At 44.0% G+C, this 27,515-nt stretch overlaps 2 protein-coding genes across 3 annotated transcripts; both read right to left on the reverse strand.

Moving 5' to 3' along the window:
• Positions 1-3,643: 3,643 nt before the first annotated feature.
• LOC146042343 (interferon-inducible GTPase 5-like) lies at positions 3,644-10,332 on the reverse strand. 2 transcript variants are annotated; one of them, XM_083162321.1, is made up of 2 exons: positions 10,201-10,332; positions 3,644-6,790 (listed from the first exon to the last, which is right to left on the reverse strand). In XM_083162321.1, the coding sequence occupies exon 2, from the start codon at positions 6,769-6,771 to the stop codon at positions 5,578-5,580; it is 1,194 nt and encodes a 397-aa protein (XP_083018447.1). In that variant the 5' UTR covers positions 6,772-6,790; positions 10,201-10,332; the 3' UTR covers positions 3,644-5,577. The 2 variants fall into 2 exon arrangements, with proteins under 2 accessions (XP_083018447.1, XP_083018448.1); XM_083162322.1 differs by having other exon boundaries at positions 10,187-10,332.
• A 4,052-nt stretch (positions 10,333-14,384) lies between these two features.
• Positions 14,385-25,121, reverse strand: LOC146042344 (interferon-inducible GTPase 5-like). The gene is made up of 4 exons (XM_083162323.1): positions 24,987-25,121; positions 21,476-22,357; positions 18,920-18,996; positions 14,385-17,149 (listed from the first exon to the last, which is right to left on the reverse strand). Exons 2-4 carry the CDS (start codon positions 22,217-22,219, stop codon positions 15,913-15,915), a joined length of 2,058 nt encoding a protein of 685 aa, XP_083018449.1. The 5' UTR covers positions 22,220-22,357; positions 24,987-25,121; the 3' UTR covers positions 14,385-15,912.
• Positions 25,122-27,515: the final 2,394 nt, after the last annotated feature.

The following is a 27,515-nucleotide window of genomic DNA, read 5'->3' on the forward strand; positions in this document are numbered from 1 at the left end:
TACTGGCTATGCCACATACTGGTGTTGTGTTCCTTGCTAAGCGCTGTCCTGTGGGAAAGGGGACTGATTCCAGGATGGGGCAGGTTTCACAATTCACATCTCTCCTGTTGGTTATTTTGGGGTTCTATCTAGTGCGTCTCTGCTTCCTCTCTTAGGGCGAGATGTACTAAAGGCCCCCATACACTGAGCCAATTTGGTCTGATTGCGGCCAATGGGCCCATTAAATCGGACCAAATCGTCTGTCCCTGACATGCCGTTGGGTCCGATGCGAGGTCCCATGCGCATCGGACCTGACCAGGTGGTCGGACTTGCTGGCCGTCTAACCACCGGTCCTGGGACCTCCCTCCTGGCAGCAAGACTGCATGAAGCAGGGATGCATGCGATCCATCACAACAAATTGTGAAGGATCGCATGCGTCCCTGCCGCCGGGAAGGTCGCGGGTGGCACGCAGGGTATCGGGGGTCCGTACACTGCTGCGAGACATCAGCAGTGTATGGGCACCTTAAACCCTGAAAAGTGATAACATGGAGAGTGATAAGCCACCAACCAATCAGTTCCCACCTGTCATTTTTCAAACACAACCTGTGACATGGCAGGTAGGAGCTGATTGGCTGGTAGTTTTTCGCTCTCCATTTTATCACTTTTCAAGCTTAGTACATCTGGCCCTGAGTCTCGGAATCTGAATCCAGTTCCAGGTCTGGACCTGAGCAGTTCCAGGCTGCAGCAGTCATAAGACCTGCATACAGTTGCCTCCCTCCCCAGCCCAGCCCAGCCCAGCCCAGCAGCTAGTGTTAGTGGGCAGGGGTGAAATTATACAGGTTCATCCCTGAAAAGGGTTATATGTAACAGACCCAGTTCAAGCAAATCAGAACCTAAATCTGTGACTTGGTCATTAATGAAAGCATCAATTTGCTTTAAGGGTCTTTCCTTAAAAACAAATTGACATTTTAAGTTTAGCCGCGATATTGCCAAAATCATGCTAGTCCCAAACTGGAACCTATTCCGTTTGTCCCATTCTTCTTCTCCCGACACCTGATTTCTATGAATTTATGATGACTGCAGCAGTATTTTTTCTTATTTCTTTTTCAGTGAAGTTGTAAAGCGCTGAATAACCAAGAAGGCAGAATATAGAACATTAATACATGTCCACCATTAAACTATGACATACCTTAGTGTAGGCATCCACTGCTACACGAGTTACGCTGTATCTGTAATTACACTCATTGTACATTCCCCAGTCACTGCTAATTTCTGACCTGTAATTCCACAGGTCCCACCTTCAACAATGACTCCGGCGGAGAGTCCTGAAAAATGTGCAGCAGTTTCTTTAATCCCTGTGTGTTTTGTGCATTGTATGGGAGTGATAATTGTAACTTTTTTGGTAAAATATGTTCCACTTAGGGGTGCATTCAATGACTTTTGCAAGCTTTGACAGCGAGCAGTGCTGACTGCTTGCTGTTGCAGCTTGCACGGTCAGTATTCAACTGCCCCATTGCACACGCCATTGGGTTTTTGCAGCGATGTGGAAATGGTGCGTGCGGCTGCTAAAACAGCGAGGTGCATGGCTAAATGCAGCAGGCTCCCTGCATTCTCCCTGTTTGGGGGGAATCCTCACCATCATCTGACAGCGAGGATTCCCCCGGAACATTGAATAGGGTGAGTGGCCGGCTTGGGGGTTAAACGGCGAGGGTAGCTTGTTAAATGGGCCAAGTGGTTCTTATCTGTTGTCAAAGACTTTGTCCCAAACAGCCTTGACTGGAGAGTCTCATTCCCAACCGGGTTAATAAATGACCATGGCAACTCAAAATTAGCGGTTTCTGCAATTTTCCAATCCTGCGAACAATGGCAATGTAAAAAGGTTATCCCTTAAAGTCAAATTCAATATATAGCCATATCCAATCCTAGCGATGACGAAGCTACAAGAGAGCAGCAGAGCTAACACGAGATGTTCTAGTGCTGCGGTGGGAATAGCATGCGGGTAATAAAGAGGTATTGTACATTTTATATGTTGCGCCATTTATATTTTCAGACCACAGTAGATATTATTCTTGTTTGCTGTTATATTTGAGTACACTATAGTATAATATCCTAAACTACTTGGGGTTAATATACTGCAAATAAGACTCATTCAGATAATAGAGAAATATTTTTTTTATATAGCAATGACAGAGAAAAAGTACCATGTCAGATTCAACATATTAGGCATGATTCTAAAAGGTGCGCTGCGCGGTCTTGTGCGCATCGGAGCGCTCAAGTCACACCAGCTGCAGAAGTGATCTGTAGGATCGCATCCAAGCAGGGTAGGCTTGGCTGGGATCGCATGTGATCTATCATATGCAAAAGGTCCCGAGCGTCTCAAAGGAGAATCGGCGGTGAGTTCTCTTGGAGGAGAAATTGTCCTAGTGTATGGCCAGATTTATGCACCCAAAACTGTTCTGATCAGTCTATGTCCACAGATCTCTGCAACTGCACCGCCCCAGATCTGTCTGCAAGATCAGCTGCTCATAGCAGAAATTGCCCCGGGCCTACCTCATCTCTAGGGTGCAAAAGATCCATCTGAAACAGGGCCTCCACATGGCATACACTGTCACTGTCAGCATTAGCAAATGTGTAAGCACTTGCAGTCGCCAGGTCCCTGTTGCGTGCTGTATTGGCTGTGTATACACATTGGCCCTTATTCTGATAGCTTAGCTCAGACTTGTGCACAGGCCAAAGCAAATATTCCAAACCCTGCCTAGCGAATAGATTGCCGGTGCCGACCATTCGCACACCGAATTTGTCTGGTCGGCATTCGAACAGATGTTTTATGTGAAAATCCATTCGAATGCGTGTGGGAACCTCCCCCATCACGAGTGGTCTAGATCACTCGTACATTTGAGGGAAGAAAAGCAGGGATATAGGCGGGCAGCTGACATGCGGTTGTCAGCTGTCCGCCCCCCGCACGCACGTCACAACCGCGTTTCCATATGCATGCCCTGCTTTTTCATGGTAATGCCCTTGAAACACAGGGCATGTGCATATGGTAATGATCCTGATTAGTACAAATTTTGGAAATAACAATTGGTGCGCACAGTACTTTTACTACTAGTCAGGCACATGTCACTTTCTTGGATTTAAGCATATATATTGATGAAGGAAGACTACAAACCAAAACGTTCTGCAAAGAAACGGACTCAAATAGTTTTATAGATAGATCCAGCCAACACCACAGGAATTGGCTGGATTCTATACCTTTTAGTCAGTTTTCCAGAATCAAACGGAACTGTACCGATGCGACAGTGTGTAATGAGCAAATTGATGAAGTCTCAAATCGCTTGCTGGCTAGAGGGTATGATGACAATGTGTTAGTAAAAGCCAAAGAAAAAATTGGAAATACCGATAGACAAGTACTTTTATGTGAGAAAAATGAATCTAAGAATGATGGAGGTAAACACCAATTGTCCTTTATCTCCCAATATACAGGCATGCATAAACAAATTGAAAATGTCTTTAGGAACAATTGGAAATTATTACAAAAAGATCCAATTTTAACTGAAATCCTTCCCCCCCAACCATCTTTTATCTATCGGAAAGCTCCATCTTTAAGAGATCATTTAGTAAGAAGTAACACGGAGACAGAAATCAGACATAGTGAACGCACGAATGGATTTCACCGATGCGGCTCATGTTTAATGTGTAAGACAGTCAAAAGTAAAGATAGAAAATTTACACATTTTAATGTAAAATCTGAAACTTTTAAAATAGGTAGTTTTATCACGTCATTCAAAAAACATCATATATGTATTGGAATGTTCATGTGGCCTTTTTTATGTGGGTAGAACATCGAGACAATTAAAAGTACGCATGGCCGAGCATGTGTATAACATCAGGAAAGGAATGCTCACCCACACCGTCTCAGCTCATTTCAAAACCCATCATGAATCCAAGGAAATAAATATTGTAAATTTCTGGGGGATTCAACAAATACAAGCAAGATGGAAAACTAGAGACATTGATAAAAGACTTGCAAAGAATGAAATGAGATGGATTCACCGTCTGGGAACCCTGGTCCCTGGTGGCCTAAACGGTGAATTTCGAGTTAAAACATTTTTTAACATAACAAACATTTGTCTCCCTTTTTTACTTCTTCACTACCTTTTTAACCTTTGTAATTGTTTTATCTATGAATTTTTATATGACCATGTAACTTTTATTAAATATGGATGAATTTTGTGATCGATGTTTTCTAAAAAAACATCGATATTATAGGTTTGTGATCTATATCTATAAAAGCACTTTATGATTTTTTGCACAAGCACTTTTCCACTTAAAACGAGCACAAGCACTTTGATTATATGTATGTATGACATATAAGTGATGCAGTGTTTTTTTCTGCCTAGATCGCAATAAAAGACGAGGTGGAATGCAAAAAACCCGGCATTTCCGGGTAGGTGAAATGCACCACCATCTTGGAAAGCCGTACTGCGCATGCGCAGCCGGCGGAACACAGAAAACCCGGCACTTCCGGGTCTGTGAAACGCAAGGCCATCTTGGAACTGCGCATGTTCAGCCGGCGTCAGGTGCTGAGAATGATCACAATTATAGGGCTGATAAATACAGCCACCAACACAGTCCAGGACAAGCGCTATTGAAAAAGGTTAACTCCGAAACGCGTTTAGGTATACTGGACGTTTTGTGGACTGACTGGATGCTCTCCTTGGTTTCCTGAGTCTGACCTTTCCGGAGGGTCAGTGAAGTACATCAAGCCCCAGGAATCAGAAGCTGCATCGAGTTCCAGTTTGCCTTTTGGGACACAATCTATGCTTTTACCCTTGTCTCCTATATGTGAGTGTAAACCCCCAATAAAACCCCTCTTTATGTGTACAATCTGCACTATTCTCTGCTCTTCTCTGAATTTTTTCCATGTCCAAATGCTGTGGAATCAGGAGGCGGTTGATTGCCAGTGGGATATACATGAATACGCATATATCAACTAGTAAAGTGTGAGTGTACAATCATTTCACAAATCATCCATCAGTGTATAACAATCTGCACAAAATTCTGTCATATTTTTCCTTGGCAATATGCTTGCAAATTGGGCTGCATAAAACCAAGGCTGTTTCCACAGAGTATATACGTGGATCTGAAGATTGGATTCACTTCCTTAAAGGGATAGTACCCATTCATTTTATTCTATACACATGGTGTTTATGGGGAGCGCTTTATTGATTGTGTGCATCTTCTCTTTGCCAATGACCCTGATTAGGCCGCAACAGCCTTCCACCCCCTGCTCGGAAGGCCAGGAGCGTGCACTCGGCGACCGGAAGTTTTGCAGAATTTCTGCGCATACGCTCAACATCGGTACACTACCCGAATTCGTGTCCGAACAAAGCGATCAGAATATGGGCCTCTGTGTAGCGTGTACCCAGCATAATACTTCTATCCCTAAACATGAATTGTGTGTGTCATTATAAATTTATGTTTAATTGTATTACCCCCATCCCCAAAACAAATCCTGCATTTGCTTCTGTGCAGTCCCCAAGTATCATCATGGATGTCCTATACATTGTGGCAAGCATAAGGACTTCTAATTCTGGTTTAGGTAGAAATCTCTAAAGCCTTTGCGAGCACCCTTGCTGCATCATCTGCAACATCTGTCAGGAAGCTGCAGAGCATCCAATAAGCAGTCCCAAAGGCAATGCCCACATCTGCCACGCTGACTAGCACTGGCCCAAAGCTAGCCACACATTTCTTCAGCATCAGTATAATGGCTACCGTGTCCTGTGATAACAACTCTCGGTTCACGTCATGCTCCCAAATAATTTCCTGAAGGATCAGAGGTGATCTGATCACAGACTTCAAATCACTGAGGTCTTTACCAAACGTCTTTGCTAATTTACCAAGAGATCTTTCATCCAATCCAAAAGCTTCCTTGAATTCATTCATAGTATTTACCAAGGTGGTGATATCACCCCTAGCACATAGGCTGGAAATAGCATAGCCACAGGCCCATTTCCATATCTGCTTCCTAAAGGCATCCTTTTTCATTTCCAGAGCCTGTTCATAGATATTGGGTAGGGAGAGCAAAAACACATGCCGCTTGTGGCTTGGAAGCTCACTCTCCAGAGTCTTCTGCATGTCGTAGAAGTCATACTTGTCTAGTTCCAGGAAGGAGAGTAGAAACACTTGTGGCTGTTTGATGCCTCCATTGCAAAGACCTTCAATACATCTATTGCGAATGTCCTTCAGAATTCTCTCCTCATTGTAGCTGTTTCTTCTACGTGCTTTGGACGCATTCAAATCTGAGTCAATTTTGGACCTCAAAAAGTAAAATGTTTTTCCCATGGCATGGATGGCTTGGGCTAGTTGGATGTGACTTTCTTTGAATCTCTCAGATGCAATAATGAAGAAGAAGTCATATTGGCTGAAGTTAACTAATTGTGCGTAATCCGTTACGTTAAATCTTGGACTTCCTATACCAGGAAGGTCCCAGTACCAGACATTTCTATGTTGAGGGTGTGAATAAGGTGTCGGTGCTGTTGTGGTTTCCACCACCCCTGTCTTGGCAGCATCTTCATCCTCATCTTCCACACCACGGATGACATTAATAAAAGTGGACTTTCCAGATCCCGATTCTCCGGTTACTGCAATATTAAGGACAACATCTTCAATGTCGACAAGAGATTGTCTGATACTTTTGGTGGCTTCTACAAAATCTTCATTCTCGAAGATGGCTTTCATCTCCTGCAATTCGCTTTCAGGAATTATCGGCATGATTTGCTTTGAATCCATTTTTATCTGGCTAGATTTACTGTAACGAAAAGTGTAATGGTAAATATTAAAGAACACGGAACACTACTAAACTATCCGCATAGTAAATGTGTTCCCCACCAAGCTAATCTGCTTAAAGCCACACTTTTAGTTAAACAAAAGGATGTTTTTTTTTGTTTTATTAAAATTAATATTGATTCAAATAAATTCTTAGAGAAAGTTGTACTTTTCTGCTTATAGGTAGTTTACAAAGCTCTTAATTTACTCGGATGTGAGTTCTATTGAAGGAGTGTGGTATGGCGGTCTGACAGGGGGGATTTCGGCGGTATGTATCTGGATGTCGGAATCCCGACTGCCAGTGGTTGCACTTGCCACGTCGTCGTGGACCCCCACGAGGGAGAATAGCCCCTGTCGGGATCCCCCTGTCTGAGCACCGGCACTCGGGATTCTGAACATCAGGATCCTCCATGTTGGGCAGTCATCCGGCACCCCTATTGAAGATGGGACGTTGCCCGTAGCAATTCTGTGCTTATGAGGCATGGAAGCGAGTATAATGGCCAATACATGTTGCCTAGGTGATGTGAAGTAAATCTATCTTCGCCTTTATATTCACATATAAAGTGTTACGGTATAGGGCAGGGGTCTTCAACCTTTAAGACCGAGTTGGCCACATAAAAAAATTAAACGAAGCCCGAGGGCCACTAAGTTATACTGAGGTGTTTTAACTATTAAAACTAGTTAAAAATGTGAATGTAAGATTACAAGACCTTTTCCATACTAACAAACCCATAATAAAGACTTCAAACAATAAGGTTTCAGTCATAAAAGAATTGTCTGCGCACAGTCAGTACGAACTTGGCATTGCTCACCTGACCCCATGTTCAGCAAACCATTTCAAAATGTAGCCAGCTCACCTCACCCCATGTTCAGCAAACCATTTTAAAATGCAGCCAGCCCCCCACCCCATGTTCAGCAAACCATTTCAAAACGCAGCCAGCTCACCTCACACCTTCACCAAAACATTTCTAAATGTAGCCAGCCAGCTCAACTCACCCCCACCCCACGTTCAACAAACCATTTCTAAATACAGCCAGCTCACCCTCTCCTGAGGCACCTGCCTTAGTGTCCCTTGCAGAGGGCTGCTGCTGCTGTCGGCGTCTGTCTTTGCTGTCTTAACAGCTAAGGAGCAGGCAGGGACAGGTGCAGTGCGCGGCTGGCGGCGGTTGTCACTCCAGTCTCCCGGCTGTCTGAAAGGGCGTGGGCGGGACGTGTGTGCGGCATCAGGTAGTAGACAATGCGCATGTCCGCACACAGTCCCGCCCGCCTCAACCTCACCCAGCAGCATCCTCCGCCGCGTCCCACTGCTAAGAGGACAGCGCGGAAGGATTTTTTTTTTTTTCATTCAGCACGCCAATCATTTTAATAATGCTATTCACTGGCGGGCCAGGAAAAACAAGTCGGCGGGCCACTCGTGGTTGAAGACCCCTGGTATGGGGGGTTGACAGTCATTAGGTCGACCACTAATGGTTGACAGGAAAACACATCGACCATGTCTATGTCAGCATTTAGCTTGTGTTGACCTATCAATGCTGATCCTATGGCATGTCGACCATTTCCAGGTGTAGCAGTAGTCGTGGTCGACCTAGTGACTGTGGAATTAGACATTGTTGACCCAGGGGCCGTATACCTCATAAGGATGAGAAAGCTTTCCTGCAATACCTGACAACCTTCCCGACACTGACCCAGAGCCGTAAGGGTTAACTTGCGTCGAGGGCAGATGTGGTGCAACTGGCGTTCCAGCTTTGTGCTCATACCGTGATCTCAGAGCAAGACTGGGCCTACAGTCTGCATAAGTGGAGTATATCTTCATATAAGGGTTAGGGGCGGATGCACTGATCACATATATCTACCAAAAAGCCTGATTTAAATATGGCGTGGTTGTTGCAGGAATAGGACATGGAATTTGACAAGCAGATGGGGGGGGGGGGATAGCCTGATGACATTAGGCTATCAGTGACTGTCTGATGCCAATTGGGGGCAGAGAGGGATGCGGGACCATTTGTCTACAAGAAGAAGATAGACAGCCATTAGGTCGACACCATTAGTTTGACAACTCAATAGGTCGACATGCTTTTAGGTCGACATACAATTAGGTCGACATGTCATTAGGTCGACAGTGTCTAGGTCGACAGTCAAAAGGTCGACATGGTTTTTTTTCACTTTTTTTTACCCAAATGTCGACACAGTCGACATGGACACAGTTTGAAGTGAACCGCAGCCCCTCGCATCGCTCGCTTCGCTCGCAATGCTTCGGGCACACTATTATAATCTAACTCCACGCCCTAGTGAATGGTAGGGCATGAAATACCGCCTGTCGGCACATGTCGGCTCAAAAAAACTGAAAAAAAACCCCCATGTCGACCTTTTGACTGTCGACCTAGACACTGTCGACCTAATGGCAGTGTCGACCTAAAAGCATGTCGACCTATTGAGTTGTCGAACTAATGGTGGTCTATCTTCTTGTTGAAGACAAATAGTCCGGATACCGCAGAGAGGGCTTATGTTGTGAACATGGAGGTGTCATTTAAGGGCAGGAAGGCCAGGATCTCCGTCATTGTCTGACCTCTTTTGAGGATCCGTGATGAGTGGCTTGCGAGAACGTATGGTTGACGCAAGTTGCCCGATGGTGTCGCAGTGATCTGCTGCTGTGTCCTATGATGTGGGGCAGATCACAGCAGCAGCAGGACATGGCTGCTTGTTATAGATGCCTCCTGCTGCATTTACATACATCGCTATCTCTGAAGCAACAGTGATAGCAACTCCAACCACATCTGAATGAGACATGATCTTTGCACATGTTCTCTGTTAAGATGCGTACACACAAAACAATGCTTTAACCAGGCATGTCCAACCTGTGGCCCTCCAGATGTTGTGAAACTACACATCCCAACATGCCTTGCCATAGTTTTTCTATTAGGGAATGCTAAAACTATGGCAAGGCATGCTGGGATGTGCAGTTTCATAACAGCTGGAGGGCCGCAGGTTGGACATGCCTGCTTTAAACAATGTAATATTGTTACCGATAGTATCAAAATGTTCAAACGATTTGAAACACTTCACAAAAGATTGGTCTATGATCGTCCTGCATGCATGACAGATCATAGACCAATCTTAACGATCGGCGGGTACGATACACGGAACGATTGGTCGTTTGGATCAATCGGAAACGCCCACATTGTGCTTCAGATCGTTCTGTGTGTATGCACCTTTAGTAATAATTATAAGGTTGTGATTGTAAATATATAAAAGAGCTGATAAGTTCAACTACAAGTCCCAGCATTCCCTGTCTGCCAGCCTTTGGCGTGCTAAAGTGGTAACTTCTGTCCATGTTAATGCATCTCTATAGCAGAAAATGAAAATGAAAGCAGCCTTCTACCTTATTGCACTTACGTGTCTCACGTCCTCTGTAATCCTTGCACTTTTCCCAATTTAGATTCTGTGTTGGGGGTCCTGCTCTCCCTATCTACATACATGACTGATCTTCAGCTCTCACCTACTTTGTTTCTGTTCCCCACTCTCTTCCTGCACGCCCACTAGTGGACGTGACCTCACAAGGGGAGGAGATGTACGACAAGCTGAGAGAGGGGAGGACACTGCAACACTCTGCCTGAGCAAGCTGCAAATGTAAACTCTGTGCTTCATCCACGGTGCTGACTGTTTATTGAGTCATTATTTACACTCTATTCATTGTAGATATTTTCCACCTACACACTGGATACGGTTGCTAGGACGACATACATTAGGTCGACACATGAAACAAGTTGACACAAGCATTAGGTCGACAATGGGAAGGTCAACAGTCAAAAAGTTGACATGAGTTTTTCGCAAGAATGATACATAAGCCCAACGAAACTATTTTCTAGTCAGGGTCATTTCACACATAGGCCATTTTCAGATCTGATTGCAGTACAAATTATTTCTCAAGATGGGCAAAACCATGTGCATTGCAGGTGGGGCAGATATAAAATGTGCAGAGAGTTAAATTTGGGTGGGGTTCGTTGAAACTGGAATCTACATTGCAGTGTAAAAATAATGTAGCCAGTATTTACCCTGCACAGAAACAAAATATCTCACACAAATCTAAAGCTGGCCATACATCCACAGATCGATTGTAGTTCCACAGTACAAGAAATAGTTAAATAAACACACACTGACAACCCAGAAAAATAAAAGTTTAATACATACATTACGCAAACATAGTGATACTTACCTATCTTGAGCCTGTAGGTAGCCCTCGGTCTTGGTCCGGTGTCCTGGTCCATGTCGGCATCCGTGTCGGAGTCCGGGTCCATGTCGGATCCATAGGGGACCTGTGAAGGCAAATTATACTTGCATATCTCCTCTGGCGAAGATCTGGTCCTCTTCTTCGGAAAACAAAAAAGCGCTCGTGTCCCGGCGGTCCCCTGTCACGAACTGATAGGAGAGACGCAGAGATGTTTCATCTTCCACGCCACTCCTCCGATTGATTCTATTGGCCGCCTAGTGGACAATCAGGAGCCAAATTTCGCGGCTCCTGATTGGAATTGATTTGGGGGAGAGGCACTGAACATGAACCATCAGCGTCTCTCCTGTTAGTTCGGTGACAGGGTACCGGGACACTAGCGCTGTTTTGTTTTGCGAAGACCTGGACTACTTCATGAGAGAAGAGGACCAGATCTTCGCCAGAGGAGACATGTAAGTATAATTTTTCAATACGACCGCTTAGTAAATCAGGAACCACCATTTTTTTGAATGGTGATTTCAGTCGTATTCTATCGATGGTGTAAGCATTCATATTTGTAAATACAAATATGAATGTCCCATCAATACGAATACGAAAATTCATAGTAAATGCCAAAAATACGTATACGCCAAAAATGTATGAAATTACGATTTTTTTTCACTAATTTTTCTTAGTAAATTTTCCCCCTTCTGTCAACTGTACATGAGCTATACACTCCTGGGTGTGGCCACTAACAATATTTTTTTGCATGATTGCACAATGTTTACGCACCACGGACCAGATTCAGAGTTGATCAAAAAGCAATTTTTGTTACTTACAGTATGTATTATCTGGGCGCCCGATTTTTTCATTGCAGGCCACTACTTAAGGCATGCAATGCGATTTTTCATTGTAAAGACCCGATTTTTCATTGTATAGTCAACCATGGGTGATTTCATACCCCCATTATCCAACTACGAATGGATTTGATCTTATATAGTGTGGCGAGCGCACGAGCCCGAAGCATGGCGAGCGGACGCGGATTACTTTACATGTATACTGCGTCCGCTCGCCACGCTTCGGGCTCGATAAAATCAACTCCATGCGTAGTTGGATAGTGGGGGTATGAAATCACCCATGGGTGACTATACAATTAAAAATCGGGTCTTTACAATGAAAAATTGCATCGCATGAATAGTATGCCACTATATTGCATGCGATGCAATGAAAAAATCGGGCGCCCAGATATTACATAAGTACCCAATTTTGTTTCTCTAATGGACACAAAATCATGCTGCACTGCGGGTGGGGCAGATGTAACATGCAGAGAGTTAGATTTGAATGGATTATGTTGTTTCTGTGCAGGGTGAATATGGACTGCTTTATTTTGACACTGCAATTCAGATTTCATTCTGAACACACTTTGCCCAAATCTATGCTGCGTGGTTTTGCCCATTACAGAAATTTTTTTTTCGTTGCAACCAACTCTGAATCAGGCCCTGTCTTGTTTGTCCGGGGGCTCCGGGGTGTTCAAGGAAAAGCATGGGCTATATTGTATCATTCGCATGTTGCTGCAGCGGAATAGATTGGAAGGGCACTCTTATCTAATAATCCACACCTGCTGCGACAATTGCAATTTCAATACCTGATATTCATTGGTTCTTCCTCTGCTGGGTGATGGGAACATTCGACATAGGTTATCCTCCTCTCTCTTTACACTTTGGGCCCCAAATGGTATAAGGGCCTAATTCAGCTATCAATGCTAATCAGCGAATTCACCAATCCAGCGATTATCAAATGAATGCACATGCATTCCGTTCGCATCGTGCATGCAATCCGCTCGCAATTTGACTGATAAGAAGCCGGCGTTTGGGGATGGTAACTGTCCATTTCTGGGCGCCCAGCCTTTTAAGAGAAGGTCAGTGTTGTCAGCAGCGGCCTAGGTCAGCCTGTCTTTGTTGCAGAGTTGAGCAAGGGTCAGACATTTGCACAGACTGCAAAAACCCTTTGATAGTTTTGGAATTGTGTATGGATTTGCGAATCAGGGTTAGTGATCCATTTCCAATTCCCTTGTAAATTTACATGGGGCGGGGTTTCTTTCTGACTGGGCGGAGGCTATCTACTCGCGGTTATCTGCAGAGGAGCGATCAGATCTTGTAATCCCATAATTTAGGCTTTTTATAGGCACAGCATTATGGCCCTTATTCTGGTTGATTTCGCAGCCTGGTGAGTCCACCAAGGGCTGCCCATCGACCGCATGGCTGCTGCTGACGTCAGCTGCTCGCCTCCGCACCCTCATCACCAGGCAATTTGCATGGGAGCACCCAGCGAATGGCCCAGCCTGCTGCTCCACGCCCCCTGCCCGGGCTCTGTGTGTGAGGCTTAAGATTCAGCCCTTCAATCCCATGTTAGTTCTAGAAGAGTTATTTCTTTATACTATACAATATTGTCATTTCTAAAAGCCCCTTTATATTCTAATTTAGTTCTTTCGGCCATCACATACAGTACCAAGAAATGTTTTCAATATTTTTGTACATATGTGTTAAACAGCCTTTCTATTATGGATTGACTTGGTAGCCCCAAGCGCGTTTGCTTGCAGCCTTTTCCCTTCCGATGCATCTTATTGGCAAAACAATGTTCATAGAATGCACAGGCAGCTTCTGCTTATGAAAATGATATGTGCCATGCTTTTATTCTGTGTTCAACTGTGGCTGTATTTGCATATGAAATGCTTTGTTACAGTGTTTTCCAGTAAAACACTGTAACATAGCATTTCATATGCAGATACAGCCACAATCATATGCAGTTATACGCCAGATATCATTTTAATCAGCAGAAGCTGGTTGTGCGTCCTATACATACTGTTTGGGGAATAAGTTGCATGCAAAAGACGCTCGGTGCTACCAAGTCACATGGAGCTCATGCGTTATGTACAACGTGACTTGTAGCACAGAGATGATAGATGTATGTGGACACATCTATAGGTGCTATTACCCTCTCGCTGTCATGTAATTGGGCTTGCTTCCTTATAAACCTGCTGAAATGTGCTATACCCCATGCTTCCCTCTACCACTGTTTGTGGTATTGTGCTCCCAAAAATGTGGCTACAAGTCTAACAATTAGCAATTTTGGAGTGACTGAATTTTGCACCACTGTCCCCATAATGGGCTGTTTTTGGTATATTGACAACTGCAAAAACATCACCACTAGGATCTCGTCAATTACTTTTAATACTCAGCGGCAGAGAGAAAATGTGAACTTCAGCAATGGATACTACACCTCTCTCCTCCTTCTATGCAAATGTGTAACGATGAGCTCTTTCATATGGACTGGATGGAGACATGGTAACATAATACAATGCACTGGGAAAGTCTTAGAGGTTTGTTAATCTTTTATTGATACCTATTGAACATTACAACAAAGCAACAACATCATAGCTGTATTCACTCAACATTACAGTATGAAACCAGAATATTTCAATCTGTGCCTTCTATTATTGGAATGGGATCATTCGTCAGACTGCATTTAGTTCTACAAGCATTAGGTCTACACCATTAGGTCGACTTGCATTTAGGTCGACCTGACTGAAGGTGGACATGGCTTAGGTCGACAGGGTCATTAGGTCGACATGGTTATTAGGTCGACATGTGTTAGGTCGACAGGTGTTAGGTCGACAGGGTCATTAGGTCGACAGGTATAAGGCCGACAGGGTCATTAGGTCGACATGTGCTACATGACTGATATGACCGGCAGATGGGATGTCGGCAGTCAGAACACTGACACCAGCATCTCAATAGAGGGAATGCCGACAAGGGTCTGGTAAGTATACTTACCTTCCCCTACCGCCCCTACTCCAAGCTCTCCCTCCCTGCAGCCTACCTGCTCCCCCCCCCCCAGTCTAATCCTTCCCGCTAGTGCCTAATCTTTGTACCCCATTGCCTAAACCTAACCCTCCTACCCTGCAGCCTAACCCTAACCATCACCTTCTCCTCAACCTGACCGGAAGCCTCCCACTAGTACCTAAGCCTAACACCCCTCCCCCCAGCCTAACGCTAACCTGCTAACCATACTTACATTCCAGGTGCCGTTAGTCAGAATTCCAATGTTGCCATTCTCATTGATGTCAACATTCTGGCACCAAACTTCTGGCTGCACATCAGGATGCCAGCATTGGTATTCTGACTGCCGGTATCCCGCCTGCCGGGATGATAACCACATCCCTTATGTAGGGTGCACTGGGCTGCAGGTGATCTCTCTCTTTCCAAGCCCCCCCCCCCCTTATTTTTTTTTTCTTATTTTCTCTTCTCCTTTTACTCATCCTTCTTATCAGTACAGTATGTCATTTAATTGTAATTTGTAATTTACCAAATAGTCTCTTGTATTGCTACTCTTTCTTTACTGGTATAACAATTGTTATGAGTACTGTATCATTTTGTGATTAACATGTTCAGAAGTCATTTTTTCTTATGAAGATATAATTTAATTGTAAATTGTAGAATGATCTTTGTATTGCTAATATTCATTTATTTGCTCACCAATATTGTGGTCGCCTTTGTTATTATTACAGTTTCTGTAATTAAAATGCTTTCAAAATACACGCAAAAACTATTTTGAAAAAAAAAAGTTATTAAAGAGTTTACAGACAAAAACCTGTGCATTTTTTTTAGGCTCATTTTACGCTACAAATGCCGGGATGCATAACGATCAGGAGAGTATTCTTACCTGCCCCCTGCCCCCTTAACCCTCCCTCCTTGCAGCCTAACCCTCCCCACTAGTGCTTAACCCTAACCCCACAATCCGCCACTTTAACCTATCCTCCTCATCCCACAGCCTGAAAGCATCCCGGTGCACAGTTTGAATTCAGTAGAGTTTTTTTTTTCTAATTGTGTATTTATTTGTTTCTATACACAGGACTCTGCAGCCTTTTGTAGAACTCTCTGTGCATCATCACAGGAATCATCCAAAAAGCCTTTTAGCATCCTATTTGTGGTAACATAAGAGATCCCTCCTGCAGCCAAAGAGCCAAAAACCGGTATCTTGTTTAGAAATTGCTCCGCCAACATGGCCGCTCCCATGGCTCCCTTAGTAAGCATTTTAATGACAATCTCCTTGTTAATGTCACGTATTGCTTGTGGGGACTGAATCGCAGATTTCAAATCCGAAATATGTTTACCACTTAACTTGGACAACCTGCACAGAGAAACTTCATCCAGACCAAATGCTTTCTGGTACTCTCTCATAGTTTTGACTAAGATGGTGACATCACAAGTAAGGGCCAGGCCTGGAATAGGGACTGCGGCAACGCCACAGGAGACGGCACATTTTTTCCATATCTGTTGTCTTAGTGCATCTCTTTTCTTTCTTAGTACAGTCAAAGAAATATTTGGCAGAGAGAGCACTAAGGCCTGTCTCTTGTGCATCGGTAGTTCCTTCTCCAGAGTCTCTTGCAAGCGATGAAAGTCATACTTATAGTTCATTAAATCAAGAAGAAATACCCTTAAGTTATCAATATTTTCTTTAATAAAACCATCAATGCAATCTCCCCGAATTCTTTCAAGGATTTTCACTTCATTGTATGTGCTAGGCCTTCTGATTTTGGCAGCAGCCATGTCTACATCAATTTTTGATCGCACAAAGTAGAATTTTTTTTTCATGCCATGGATGGCCTGAGCCAGTTGGATGTTGGAAGCCCTAAAACGTTCAGAGGCAATGATAATAAAAAAGTCATACTTGGCAAAATCAATTCTCTGCAAATAATCGACTGCCTTAAAGTTGGGCGTTCCTATCCCAGGAAGGTCCCAGTACTTCACATTGTTATACTGTGGATGTGAGTAAGCAGTTGCCTCCGATGTGGTCTCTACGACCCCTGTTGGAGCTGCTCCTTCATCTTCATCACTCAGACCACGGAGAGCATTGACGAAAGTGGATTTTCCAGCACCGGACTCTCCTGTTACTGCAATGTTTAGTGGGGCATTTTCTAAATGCTCTAATGTCTCCTTTATGATTTCCACTGCTCTGGGAAGGTCACCTTCTTCTATGGCAGACCTGATCTCCTGAACTTCTTCTTCATGAATTTCATCCCACGAATTATCAGGGTCAATCTCGGCTGTGTCTGGGTTCTCCTGTAGCAGTTCTCTCCTGATCAAAATAAAATAAAGCAAACATTGTTTTACAGTAACACCATAGTTCTTTGTAGCCACTATGGGCCTGATTCAGAGTTGATTGCTAATTACAGAATTCGCAAATTGGAGTGATTATCGAATGACTGTATGTGTACCGTACTCATCTAATGTCTTTATGATTTCCACTGCTCTGGGAAGGTCACCTTCTTCTATGGCAGACCTGATCGCAGGTGTGTGTTTTAAGGGAGGATCTGTGACATCAACGCCACCTTGATTGGCCTGTCTCACTCGCACAAGAAGAGTCAGACTTACCCACATAACACCACTCTACAAAAGCAACACTAATGCCCCCTCATACACGGTCCGTTTTTGCGGTCCGTTTTGTACTTTTAAAGTACACATCGTATCGGATTGCATGCCTTGTGCATGCATTGTACATGCACTGCGATCCGATACGATGTGTACCTAGTACAAAAAGTATGTGCAGCACATACTTTTTGTACCGTACTATGTGATGCGTAGGAGCGCGCATCGCATAGTACAGAAAGCAGCCGGCAGAAACGGAGCGTCTATGGGCTCCTTAATGTATGCATCAGGAATAAAATCATTCCTTTTGAAAGGACTTTGAAAGATCTATACATTTTTATATTATTACTTTATGCTCTTTTGGGATCCATGAACATTTTTTTTTTTATCAATTCTATAACTAACAAGATATTTTTAGCATGTTTAGATTAATTTACTTAACTAATAATAAAATCTCTTGTGATGACTTCTCTCCTCCTGGTTTATGTTTAGCGGAATACTTCAATTAAAATTCAAAATTGATACGCAAGCGGTTTACTCCGCTCGTCGCTATCCAAGATTGTGTAGGAAAAGTTAAACAATTTGCCATAAATTTATTATCTTGACAGCTCATTTTTAAAATGTAGAATACGTTGTAAGCAGTTGTGAGATTTTTTTTTTTTTTTTTACAGGCACATTGTATTACATACAGTACATGTTGCTTTTGGGAAGTGTGTACACAACAGTAATTTGCATGACCATTTATGGAATTGGTGTCCCAGATGCTTTTGCACATGCTGTAAAAATAGACCCCCCCCTGGTATTGTGATGCCATTTTCTCCGAAAATATTGCTTGATTTGAATACTTTAATGCCTTCTTTATTATTTCAATCGGATTGCTAGGATCAATGATTTCTTCTCTGACCTTTAACATCTTTGCTTCAAAAACACTGGCGTACTCATTGAATACCATCCTTTTGTGTGTCCCCCCCCCCCCCCCCCCCAATCTTATTTACTCCATACTTTCCTTTAATTTCCTTTACCTTTCTCTCTCCATTATTTCCTGAAAACTGTAACTGCCCACAACCACCTTAACATCTTTGTGCCCCAACTCTACCAAGCGTCCAGATAAGTGCCGATATTTGAACTCTATTTAGAACAACTTTCAAACTCTCTGCGACAACTTCTCTCCCTAATTCACCATTTCTTTATAGGCCAATCCAAAATCTTGATCAAAACTTCCCTTGTTCAATGTCACTCACATCAGCCAAGGCAGACTCATTTCCTCTGCTGCACCCTGTAGAACAGGGGTGGGGAACCTTTTTTCTACCGAGGGCCATTTGGAAAATTTGAAAAATAAAATTATCCTCTTCTGTCAAACTCCTACTTTCCTATAGATTATAAGTATGCCAGCAGTTTGTCTGTTAATTTCTAGTCCCCAAATGTAAAGCTCATCAAAGTCTCTATATTAATACATTTAAATAATATACTAATAACAGACCTCATCTCCCGAACTTCATCTTCATAAGTGCGATTCCACATATTATTAGGTTCCATCCTGGCGGTTTCAATAGGCTTCTGTAAAATAGAAGAGTGAACATGACTATAGACCCTTTTGTTTCTTAACTCTTCTCTGTAAAGCCCTGCAGAATATATGTGCACTGTTTAAATAACTGGTAATAATAATACAGGTTCAGTATCCCTTATCCAAATATCCGTTATCCAAATTATTCCCGAAAACTATACATTCCAGAAAGTAATTTTTTTGTTTTGTTTTGCTAAAAGCACTACCGGGAACATCTGTAACAGCTCTACTGAGGACATGATATGTGACTGGCACTACTGGGTACATCTGTAACTGGAACTAATGGAGACATGATATGTAACTGGCACTACTGGGGACATCTGTAACAGCACTTCTGAGGACATGATATGTAACTGGCACTACTGGGGACATCTGTAACAGCTCTACTGAGGACATGATATGAACTGGCACTACTGGGGACATGATATGTAAGTGGTACTACTGAGGACATAATATGTAACTGGCACTACTGGGGACATCTGTACCAGCACTACTGAAGACATTATATGTAACTGCCACTACTGGGGACATCTGTACCAGCACTACTGAAGACATGATATGTAACTGGCACTACTGGGGACATCTGGAACTGGCACTACTGAGAACATGATATGTAATTGCCACTACTGGGGACATATGTGACAGCACTACTGTGGAAATTATATGTAACTGGAACTACTGGGGACATCTGTAACAGCACGATATGTAACTGGCACTAAATATGTGCAAGAAAATGATTGCTTGGCATTCAAATTCAGAGCCTGAGCTAGTACACAAACTTTGTTTCATGGTTTGAAACCTTGTTTTATGCACAAATAAAATATGTTTGTGTGTATTTCATGTGTTTGATGTGTTTGTACAACATAAATGCAAGAAACCACAAGATACATCATTGAATTATAAAAAATATTCTGAAATACGGAATAATCCGTTATCCAAAAATCTTCTGGTCCCGAGCATTTTGGATAAGGGATACTCAACCTGTACTAACTGTTTTGACAGTCCACTGTTGGTCGGTCCAGTTATTTTGTGACATCACAGCTGCCCTATGTGCAAAGTGCCGGTGTCTTCTCCATTTTATCAGATGTGTGTCCATGTACTGAAATTTAATTTCAATGAATCTAATCTATACTAAAAGACCACAGCATTGTCTGGGGTTTCATTTGTAGTAGCATGTGCAGATTCCTGATTAATGAATAAAAACAAATTGTGCCTCCTTCTCTGTATGTAGCACATCATGCTTATAATGTTTAATGTTTGCCCATTATTAATGACAGAGTGATAAGGTGCAGATATGATTTGGAAAACTCTATTCCTCTATTCCTCTACAAGGCCACAGGAAGACCCTTCTCTTGGCCAGTGGCTCAAATTATGACATCAATAGCAATAGTATATTGTATGATTACTAGAGCTGAAGCCACATCATGCAGTGTAAAAGGGACAGAGTGGAGCTTCTGAACATGCCCAGTGGTAGCAGCTACCAAGTTTTCTATTTGTGGATCTTTTCAATCAATGCACTGAACCAGAGAGCAGCTACTAGAAAGAAGAGACAGGAGCATTACCATGAGGTGAGAGAATGTACTGGCTCTATTATGTTTGCATATTTATTATGGTATGTATAACCTTTTTTCTGACCACTTAGATTATTTAAATGTTTAATACAGCCTATGCTATAGACGGGATGCAGTTACAATCCCGGCGGTCGGGATCCCGGCTTTCAGAATCCCGACGCCGGAATCCCGACCGCCGAAATGCCGACACTTTCTTCCTCCTGGGGTGTCCACGACACCCCTGGAGGGAGAATAAATTAGTGTGCCGAGCGTAGCGAGGCACCGGGCCCGCTGCGTGGCGAGCGCAGCGAGCCCGCAAGGGGGGGGGGGGCGATCCACGTCCCCCCCTTGTCGGCATTTCGGCTGTCGGGATTCCGGCGTAGGGATTCTGAACACCAGGATCCCGACCGCCGGGATTCAATACTGAATCCCTATAGACTATCTATAGTGTTAGATATTAATACTTTATTCCATACAGAATCAAGTGTAAAAAAAGCCAATGTTTACATTAATGTCCAGTCTTGTTACTAGATTCTTCTTCCGGGAAGATTATGGTTAAGAATTAAGAATAGAGGTTTAGGGATAGGCACTATTAGTGTGTACAGTTGCACAGTTGGGCTGGAGGCGGCTGATGGCTAGATTTAGGCACTAAGGGGGAGGGTTAGGCTGCAGGGGGTAGGTTGGGGTTAGTCTGTAGGTTGGGATGGTTAGGGGGGCAGATGGGGTAACATACTTACCTAAAAGTTTTGGGTTCCTGACCATTGGGATGTTGCTATCGGTCTTCTGACCGCTTCCATCCCAATTGTCGGAATCCCGATACCATCCCATATCAGTAATTGATAATAAAATAAATACATTTACATTGAAATTAAGTTAGGTGAAAGATGCATTAAGAACAGATTGTTACCATTTTCAACTGTACCTGGTGAATTTTAGTTGTGCCAGGATAAATATCTGTTGTCTTAATACTCCCAATTCTAGTATCTGTTGTCTCTTCATTTCTCGTTAGTCCCTGGCATGTGCTTTCTGTATGCCCCTCTTTGTTGCATCTTCTACATAACCTTTTCTTGAAGTCACATTCTCCTGGAATATATGAGCCTCTGCCACGCTGGTTGCCTATATCAGTCAGATTAGTAGCTGTCTGATTGGTTCTTGTCATCACCTTCACCTTGTATCTGTCAGATGCAGTCCCGCCTCCCGTTTGCGGAACAGTGCCTTTCTTTCCATAGACGCTGCTTTTTTTTACTACGTGTTGAACTTTAAGATCTGGTTGTCTTAACACCCGTATGTCATCCAACTCATCATGAAACTGGTTGCATTTGGGCATTGCCTTCTGTCCTGCCACACTCTCAGAGATGGATGTATCCTCATTTCGGTGCCTCTCCTGAAAACTAATCGTTTCAGCAATCAGTAGCCTCTTATTGGACAAATGATCTTGCATGATCTGTACAATGTCTGCAAACGACTTGTTAGCTGGCTTCTCGGGGGCGGTTAAACTGCAAAGTACTCCATAAGCCTCCCTTCCTATAGTACTTAATAGGATCGCCACTTGCTTCTTCTCATCAATATTATTTGCAATAAAATACTGCTCCAACCACTCAGTGTAGAGCAGCCAGTCATCACTTGCCAGATTAAATTCCTCTATTTTGCCAAAATATCGTGACATGTTTATTGTAATAATTCCAGCTGATGTCTTGTTGGACCTGGGAATTTAAACTGTTGGCTCTCCTTGTGTTTTGTTGCTGGTGTAAATAAATTCCTTGATTGTAGAGTATTGGGGCTAACAGGATCCCAGCATCACTACCTGAGCACACACAATGTTAAACAAGCATTAGTTACAGCATGTCAGATCGAAACCTGTATAAAAGCTGGTTAAACTAGGAAGTGAGCATTCAATAAAAAGGTATCTCTATGGCTGATCAACAATGTCTAGGTTGACAGTCAATAGGTGTACACAGGGCTGCCATAAGGGGGGTGCTATGGGGACAATTTTCCCGGGCCCGGCCACTCTGACAGAGGGTAGGGCCCGTGCCGCTCTATACCCACAACCCACACAGCTGCCAGTAACCCCCCCCTTCCTGGAAAAGTGGTGTCGGCAGACACTATAAATATGTTTAAAATAAGGTTGGATGAACATTTGTTGGTTAAAAACATCCATGGGTACGAATAAGTAACATAATCTGTCTTTAAAATATCAGAACATACAGTACAACAAGGGATAAGCTACTATAAACATAGGTTGAACTAGATGGACGCAAGTCTTTATTCAGCCTCATCTACTATGTAGCTATGTAATAAACAGCCACGCCCACGGCAGTTCATCTGTCCGCCTTCCCCACCTCAACAGCAGAGTTAGAGTCCCTGGTGTGAGTCTCCAACCTTAATGACTCCGCAATGGGATATTCAATCAGGCAGTGCAGTGGGCAGCAGGCCAGCTGGGAGCCGTGAGGTAATGACATCATGCCACGTGCGCCTGGAAAGCAAGGAGGACGAGGAGCCGGCAACGTTAAACTTGTGTGAGGAGGAGCGGTGCAGCAGGGAACAGCGTGATGATGTGGTTGCTAAATGTACAGACTCAGCAAATAATCACTGCTAAGGTGCGTACACACGGGGCAATATGATCGCTGGCAATATATTGCTAGCAATATATTGCTCAGCAATCATATTGCCCCGTGTCCCGTTTTCATCTGTGACCAAAGATGGTCGCAGATGAAAATGTAAACACTGCTGGGTGAAGAGGCAGGGGATGTCGCTGGTCGGAGGAGCATGTTCCTCCGACCAGCGACCATTCAGGGGCTGAAAACGGGAGCGCGCACTCGGCGATTTATCGCTGGTGCACACTCCAATCACTGGCAATATGGTCACTCAGCGACCATATTCCCAGCGATTTCAGCCCCTATCGTCCCCGTGTGCACACAGCACTAGTGATAGGAAATAACAATGGGGGGGGGGGGTGTCTTCACAATTTATGATGGCAGCCCTGGGTCAACAACATATGGTCAACATGAGTTTTCTATGATTTTAAATTTTTGGGAGGACTCCGGGTACAGTAAAGTGAGTCACATCGTCCGAAGCTTGAAAAGCAAAGCTGGTCATTAATTGGAGGTCTGCATGCTCAGGTGTCGACATTAACCTAAAAAAACGCATATAACAGTGCCCATGACTGGCGCAGGCTCAAAAACAGCGGCTTCTTGGGACTTTGTTGGCCGTTATTGGAGAGTAGCTGCTTGGAATCATTCAATCTGACCGTTCCAGAGGGAACACTGTATAGGCAATACCACTGCATTTGCCAAAGAAGAATCACCGGGGTGACAATTTTTAAATCTGTCACTGGTCCCCCCCACACTATTGTCTCGGGCAGATCTGGACTGAAAGGAAAGCAGGATTTATCTGTGATATCTACTGTGTTACCTTTATAACGAAAATCAATATCTATATAAGTAGGCAGATATTTTAATTATTACCTACTTTGTAGAAATGAAGGGATAGTATTGAAGGATACGGTCTAAATGGTAGACAGTGTCTCAGACAGTCAATAGGTCGACATCAAATGATCGACATGCACAAGTTTGACAGACCAAAGTTCACAAGCAGAAACAAGTTTTTCAGGTGTATTTGTGTATTATCAGGGTGCCCAAGATTTCCATCGTAGGGCATTGTACAATCAAAAATCGGTCGCATCGCATGAGACCATATCGATTTTTAATTGTACAGGCACCCTGATGCCTGATTCCTATGTTAAATGCACCTCCAGACCCGCTTTTTAATTGTACGGCCACCCTGATGGGTGATTAGCATGTGAAATGCCCCCCCATTGTTAACGCCATCCCCACTATTAACGCCAACCCGAAGCGTGGCGAGCGCAGCGAGTTCCAAAAGTCGAAAAAGATGCGGATCAGCAAAGCAGCAACTTTTTTTTGTCAAAAATGGCTGCTAATTCCACAATTTTGCAGCCATTTCCGATAATGGGTGAGATTTAATAGGATGAGAGATTCAGAAAGTGAGAGATTTGGTAGGAAATCTCCAGATTTTTTTAAAGCGGCAATCATTTACACTTTAAAGTCAAATTGATTTTGCATTGTAAATGATTGCCGCTTTAAAAAAACTGGAGATTTCTTACCAAATCTCTCACTTTCTAAATCTCTCATCCTATTAAATCTCACCCTCTACTTTAAAACTAGTCGGATCTGCATCAGTAAGTCCCAGCCAAAAATGGTCACAATTGAATAGGTCCTGGCCGATATTCTCGACTACCGGTAATATCATCCAGGATTAAATTCCCCCCAATGGCAGCATTAGGGTACACTACAGTAATTCATCATAGAGATTCAGAAACTGCAATGCATTATACATAAGTGTTGCTAGGAGTTACACGAGGCAATATTACAATAAGTTATGTAAATAAGTACAACTGTCAGAAAACAGACATTTACCTTTCCACACTGATTTCTGGAACTCCTGAGTGAGTGAAGTTTCGTTTCTGATGAAAAGTTGTGTTCAGTACTTAGCCCGCCCTCAGACTCAGACAATGAAAGTCCAAGGACATGTTTATACAGGAAGGAGAACTGAAACGGAGTGTTGCATCCCGAATGCAGGGGTCAGGCTGTCATCACACATATAACATGTAACAATAACGGTTTCAATACATGTTTTTTTACCCCCTCCCCTGAAAACCTAAGGATTTGTAGAAATTAAATAAGAGAGAAAGATTACCTGGGGCCAATAAGCCTCTAATCCAGGGGTGTCCAAACTTTTTGCGACGAGGGCCAGATTTGGTGAAGTGTAAATGTGTGGGGGCCGACCATTCAGCCTGACATTCTTTGAATCATTAATCACATCAAAATGGTCCCCCACTCTGCCCCTATTCACTCTATGTCCCCCAGCCTGCCCCTCCTTCACTATATTTCCCCCAGCCTGCCCCCATTCACTGTATTTCCCCCAGCCTGCCCCTCCTTCACTGTATGTCCCCCATTCACTGTATGTCCCCCACTCTGTCCCCCCTTCTCTTAATGTCCATCAGTGCCTCCATTCATTGTATGTCCCCAAGCCTGACCCTCCTTCACTGTATGACTCCCATTCACTGTATGACCCCCATTCACTATGTACACCACTCTGCACCCATTCACTGTATGTCCCCCAGCCAGCCTCCCTTCTCTGAATGTCCATCAGTGCCTCCATTCACTGTATGTCCCTCAGCCCGACCCTCCTTCACTGTATGTCCCCCACTCTGCCCCCTCCCTTCTCTGTATGTTTCCCAGCCCCTTGTGTGAGCCAGAGGAAGGAGAGGCAAAGCAGGCACTGCAAGTACAGGAGATGCTTGGGCTCCCGCTGCTGCCCTCCTCCACTCTGCATGTTACAGGAGCAAGCTTCCCCCTTGCTACCCCGCTCCCCAAACACTGCTGTCACTGTGATTGTGGAGTAGGGTGATATACGATTGCAGCAGCAGGGGTAGGACGCCAAACACATCTGACTCTGGCAGCCGGCACCTCCTCACTGCAGCAGACAGCAAGGTAAAGGCGCGCTCGCCGGGGCCCCACCTTTAGTGTCCTGTGCTGTGCTTTCCAGATCCGATGCTCTGCCTGCTTCCAGCTGGAGGCTGCGGGCCGCTTGAAATGACAGCACGGGCCGCAATTGGCCCCCGGGCCTGACTTTGGACATGCCTGCTCTAATCTGCTTGCGGCGCCTTATAAAAAAACGTACTACTACTACTACTACATCACTGCACTGCTAGGGGAAATTTACTAAGATGGGAGTTCTGTTTCACCTGGGATGTTGCTATGGGCAACCAATCAAAATCTACTTCTTATTTATTTAGCAACTTCTAAAATCCAAAATCTAACATTCCAAAATCATGGGTTTTTGCACATGAACACCTGGGATTTTGTTATTTTTGAAAAGTCACCAACCCAGGAATGTGTTCCCAAGTCCCGACCCTGCACTTGACCTGGCTTTCTTCCTGGGCTGGCATCCTGCGTTAACTGTGAATAATGTGACACAGGAATATGCTCTCTGGCTGCTTGAAATCTGTTTTAATTGGTCAGGAAGGACCACATGATGCCTGCTGATATCACCAGTGGTAGTTGGAGAGGGGCGGACACCATACATGAGCGGGACACAGTGCAGAGAAGTGTGCCAGTGCCAGACGGTGCCATAGACCTATACAGTTGTGACCTAAGTCACACAAAAGCGCCAGTTCAATGGAGATGATATTTGCCAGGTTGCAGTTTCCCTTCCTTTACCGGAGTTGCACTCCGGACAGCTGTAGTGATGGAGGTACTCCTGCACCAGTCAGAGTCCAGCAAGCTGCCCTTCCTCAGTTCTGAGGAAGCCGCTCATGTGTGATGCATAGGTGGAGAAATGCGTTTTGAACTGTACTTTGCCCCGGCTGATAATCACCGCTGCCTACACTTGCTAAAGGGCTGCTTGCTGGACTCTGATTGGTGCAGGAGTACCTCCATCACTAACATAGGCGAATCTAGGGGGTGGTCCGGGGGTGCACAGGACCACCCATTAGCCCATGTTGTAGCTGAGGACCAGGGCTTTCCAACGAGCCCAGCCCCGTGTCTCTAGCCCCCTGGGAACCGGAGATACGGCCAGGCAAAGCTGGAACGTTTTCCCTATAGGATAACATGGGACACGCTAATTCCGACCCCCACCCAGTTCAACGGCTACCTGTTCCCCCTTCGGCATCACTGAAGCTCGAGGTTGATCTCAGTCGAACCCAAATCGCTGGGCCTTCAATCTGATACCAGGCTGGATTCATATGGGTTAATTGGTTCCAGGGATATTGAGGTTAAACCGTTTTTTTTTTTTCATTTCTTAAATGTAATTTCATGGCTGTTTATGTTCTTTGAGGGCAGATTTCTCTGGAACCAAACATCCCAGTTTCACGGGACCAAAATCATTCGAAGCCAACTCAAAAGTTCTTCAATATGATACGTGTCTCATGTAAATGGGTCAGT

This window comes from Crinia signifera, chromosome 19 (genome assembly GCF_055691185.1).
Source record: "Crinia signifera chromosome 19, ASM5569118v1, whole genome shotgun sequence".
NCBI classification, from domain to species: Eukaryota; Metazoa; Chordata; class Amphibia; order Anura; family Myobatrachidae; genus Crinia; species Crinia signifera.

Bases quoted from the DNA above. Each gene is read 5' to 3' on its own strand.
- LOC146042343 (XM_083162321.1), bottom strand. From the start codon at position 6,771: ATGGATTCAAAGCAAATCATGCCGATAATTCCTGAAAGCGAATTGCAG.
- LOC146042344 (XM_083162323.1), bottom strand. From the start codon at position 22,219: ATGTCACGATATTTTGGCAAAATAGAGGAATTTAATCTGGCAAGTGAT. The intron at 18,997-21,475 runs GTACAGTTGAAA...TCTATTTTACAG, and splicing joins GCACAACTAAAATTCACCAG to AAGCCTATTGAAACCGCCAG. The intron at 17,150-18,919 runs GTCTGTTATTAG...TATTTTGATCAG, and splicing joins GATGAAGTTCGGGAGATGAG to GAGAGAACTGCTACAGGAGA.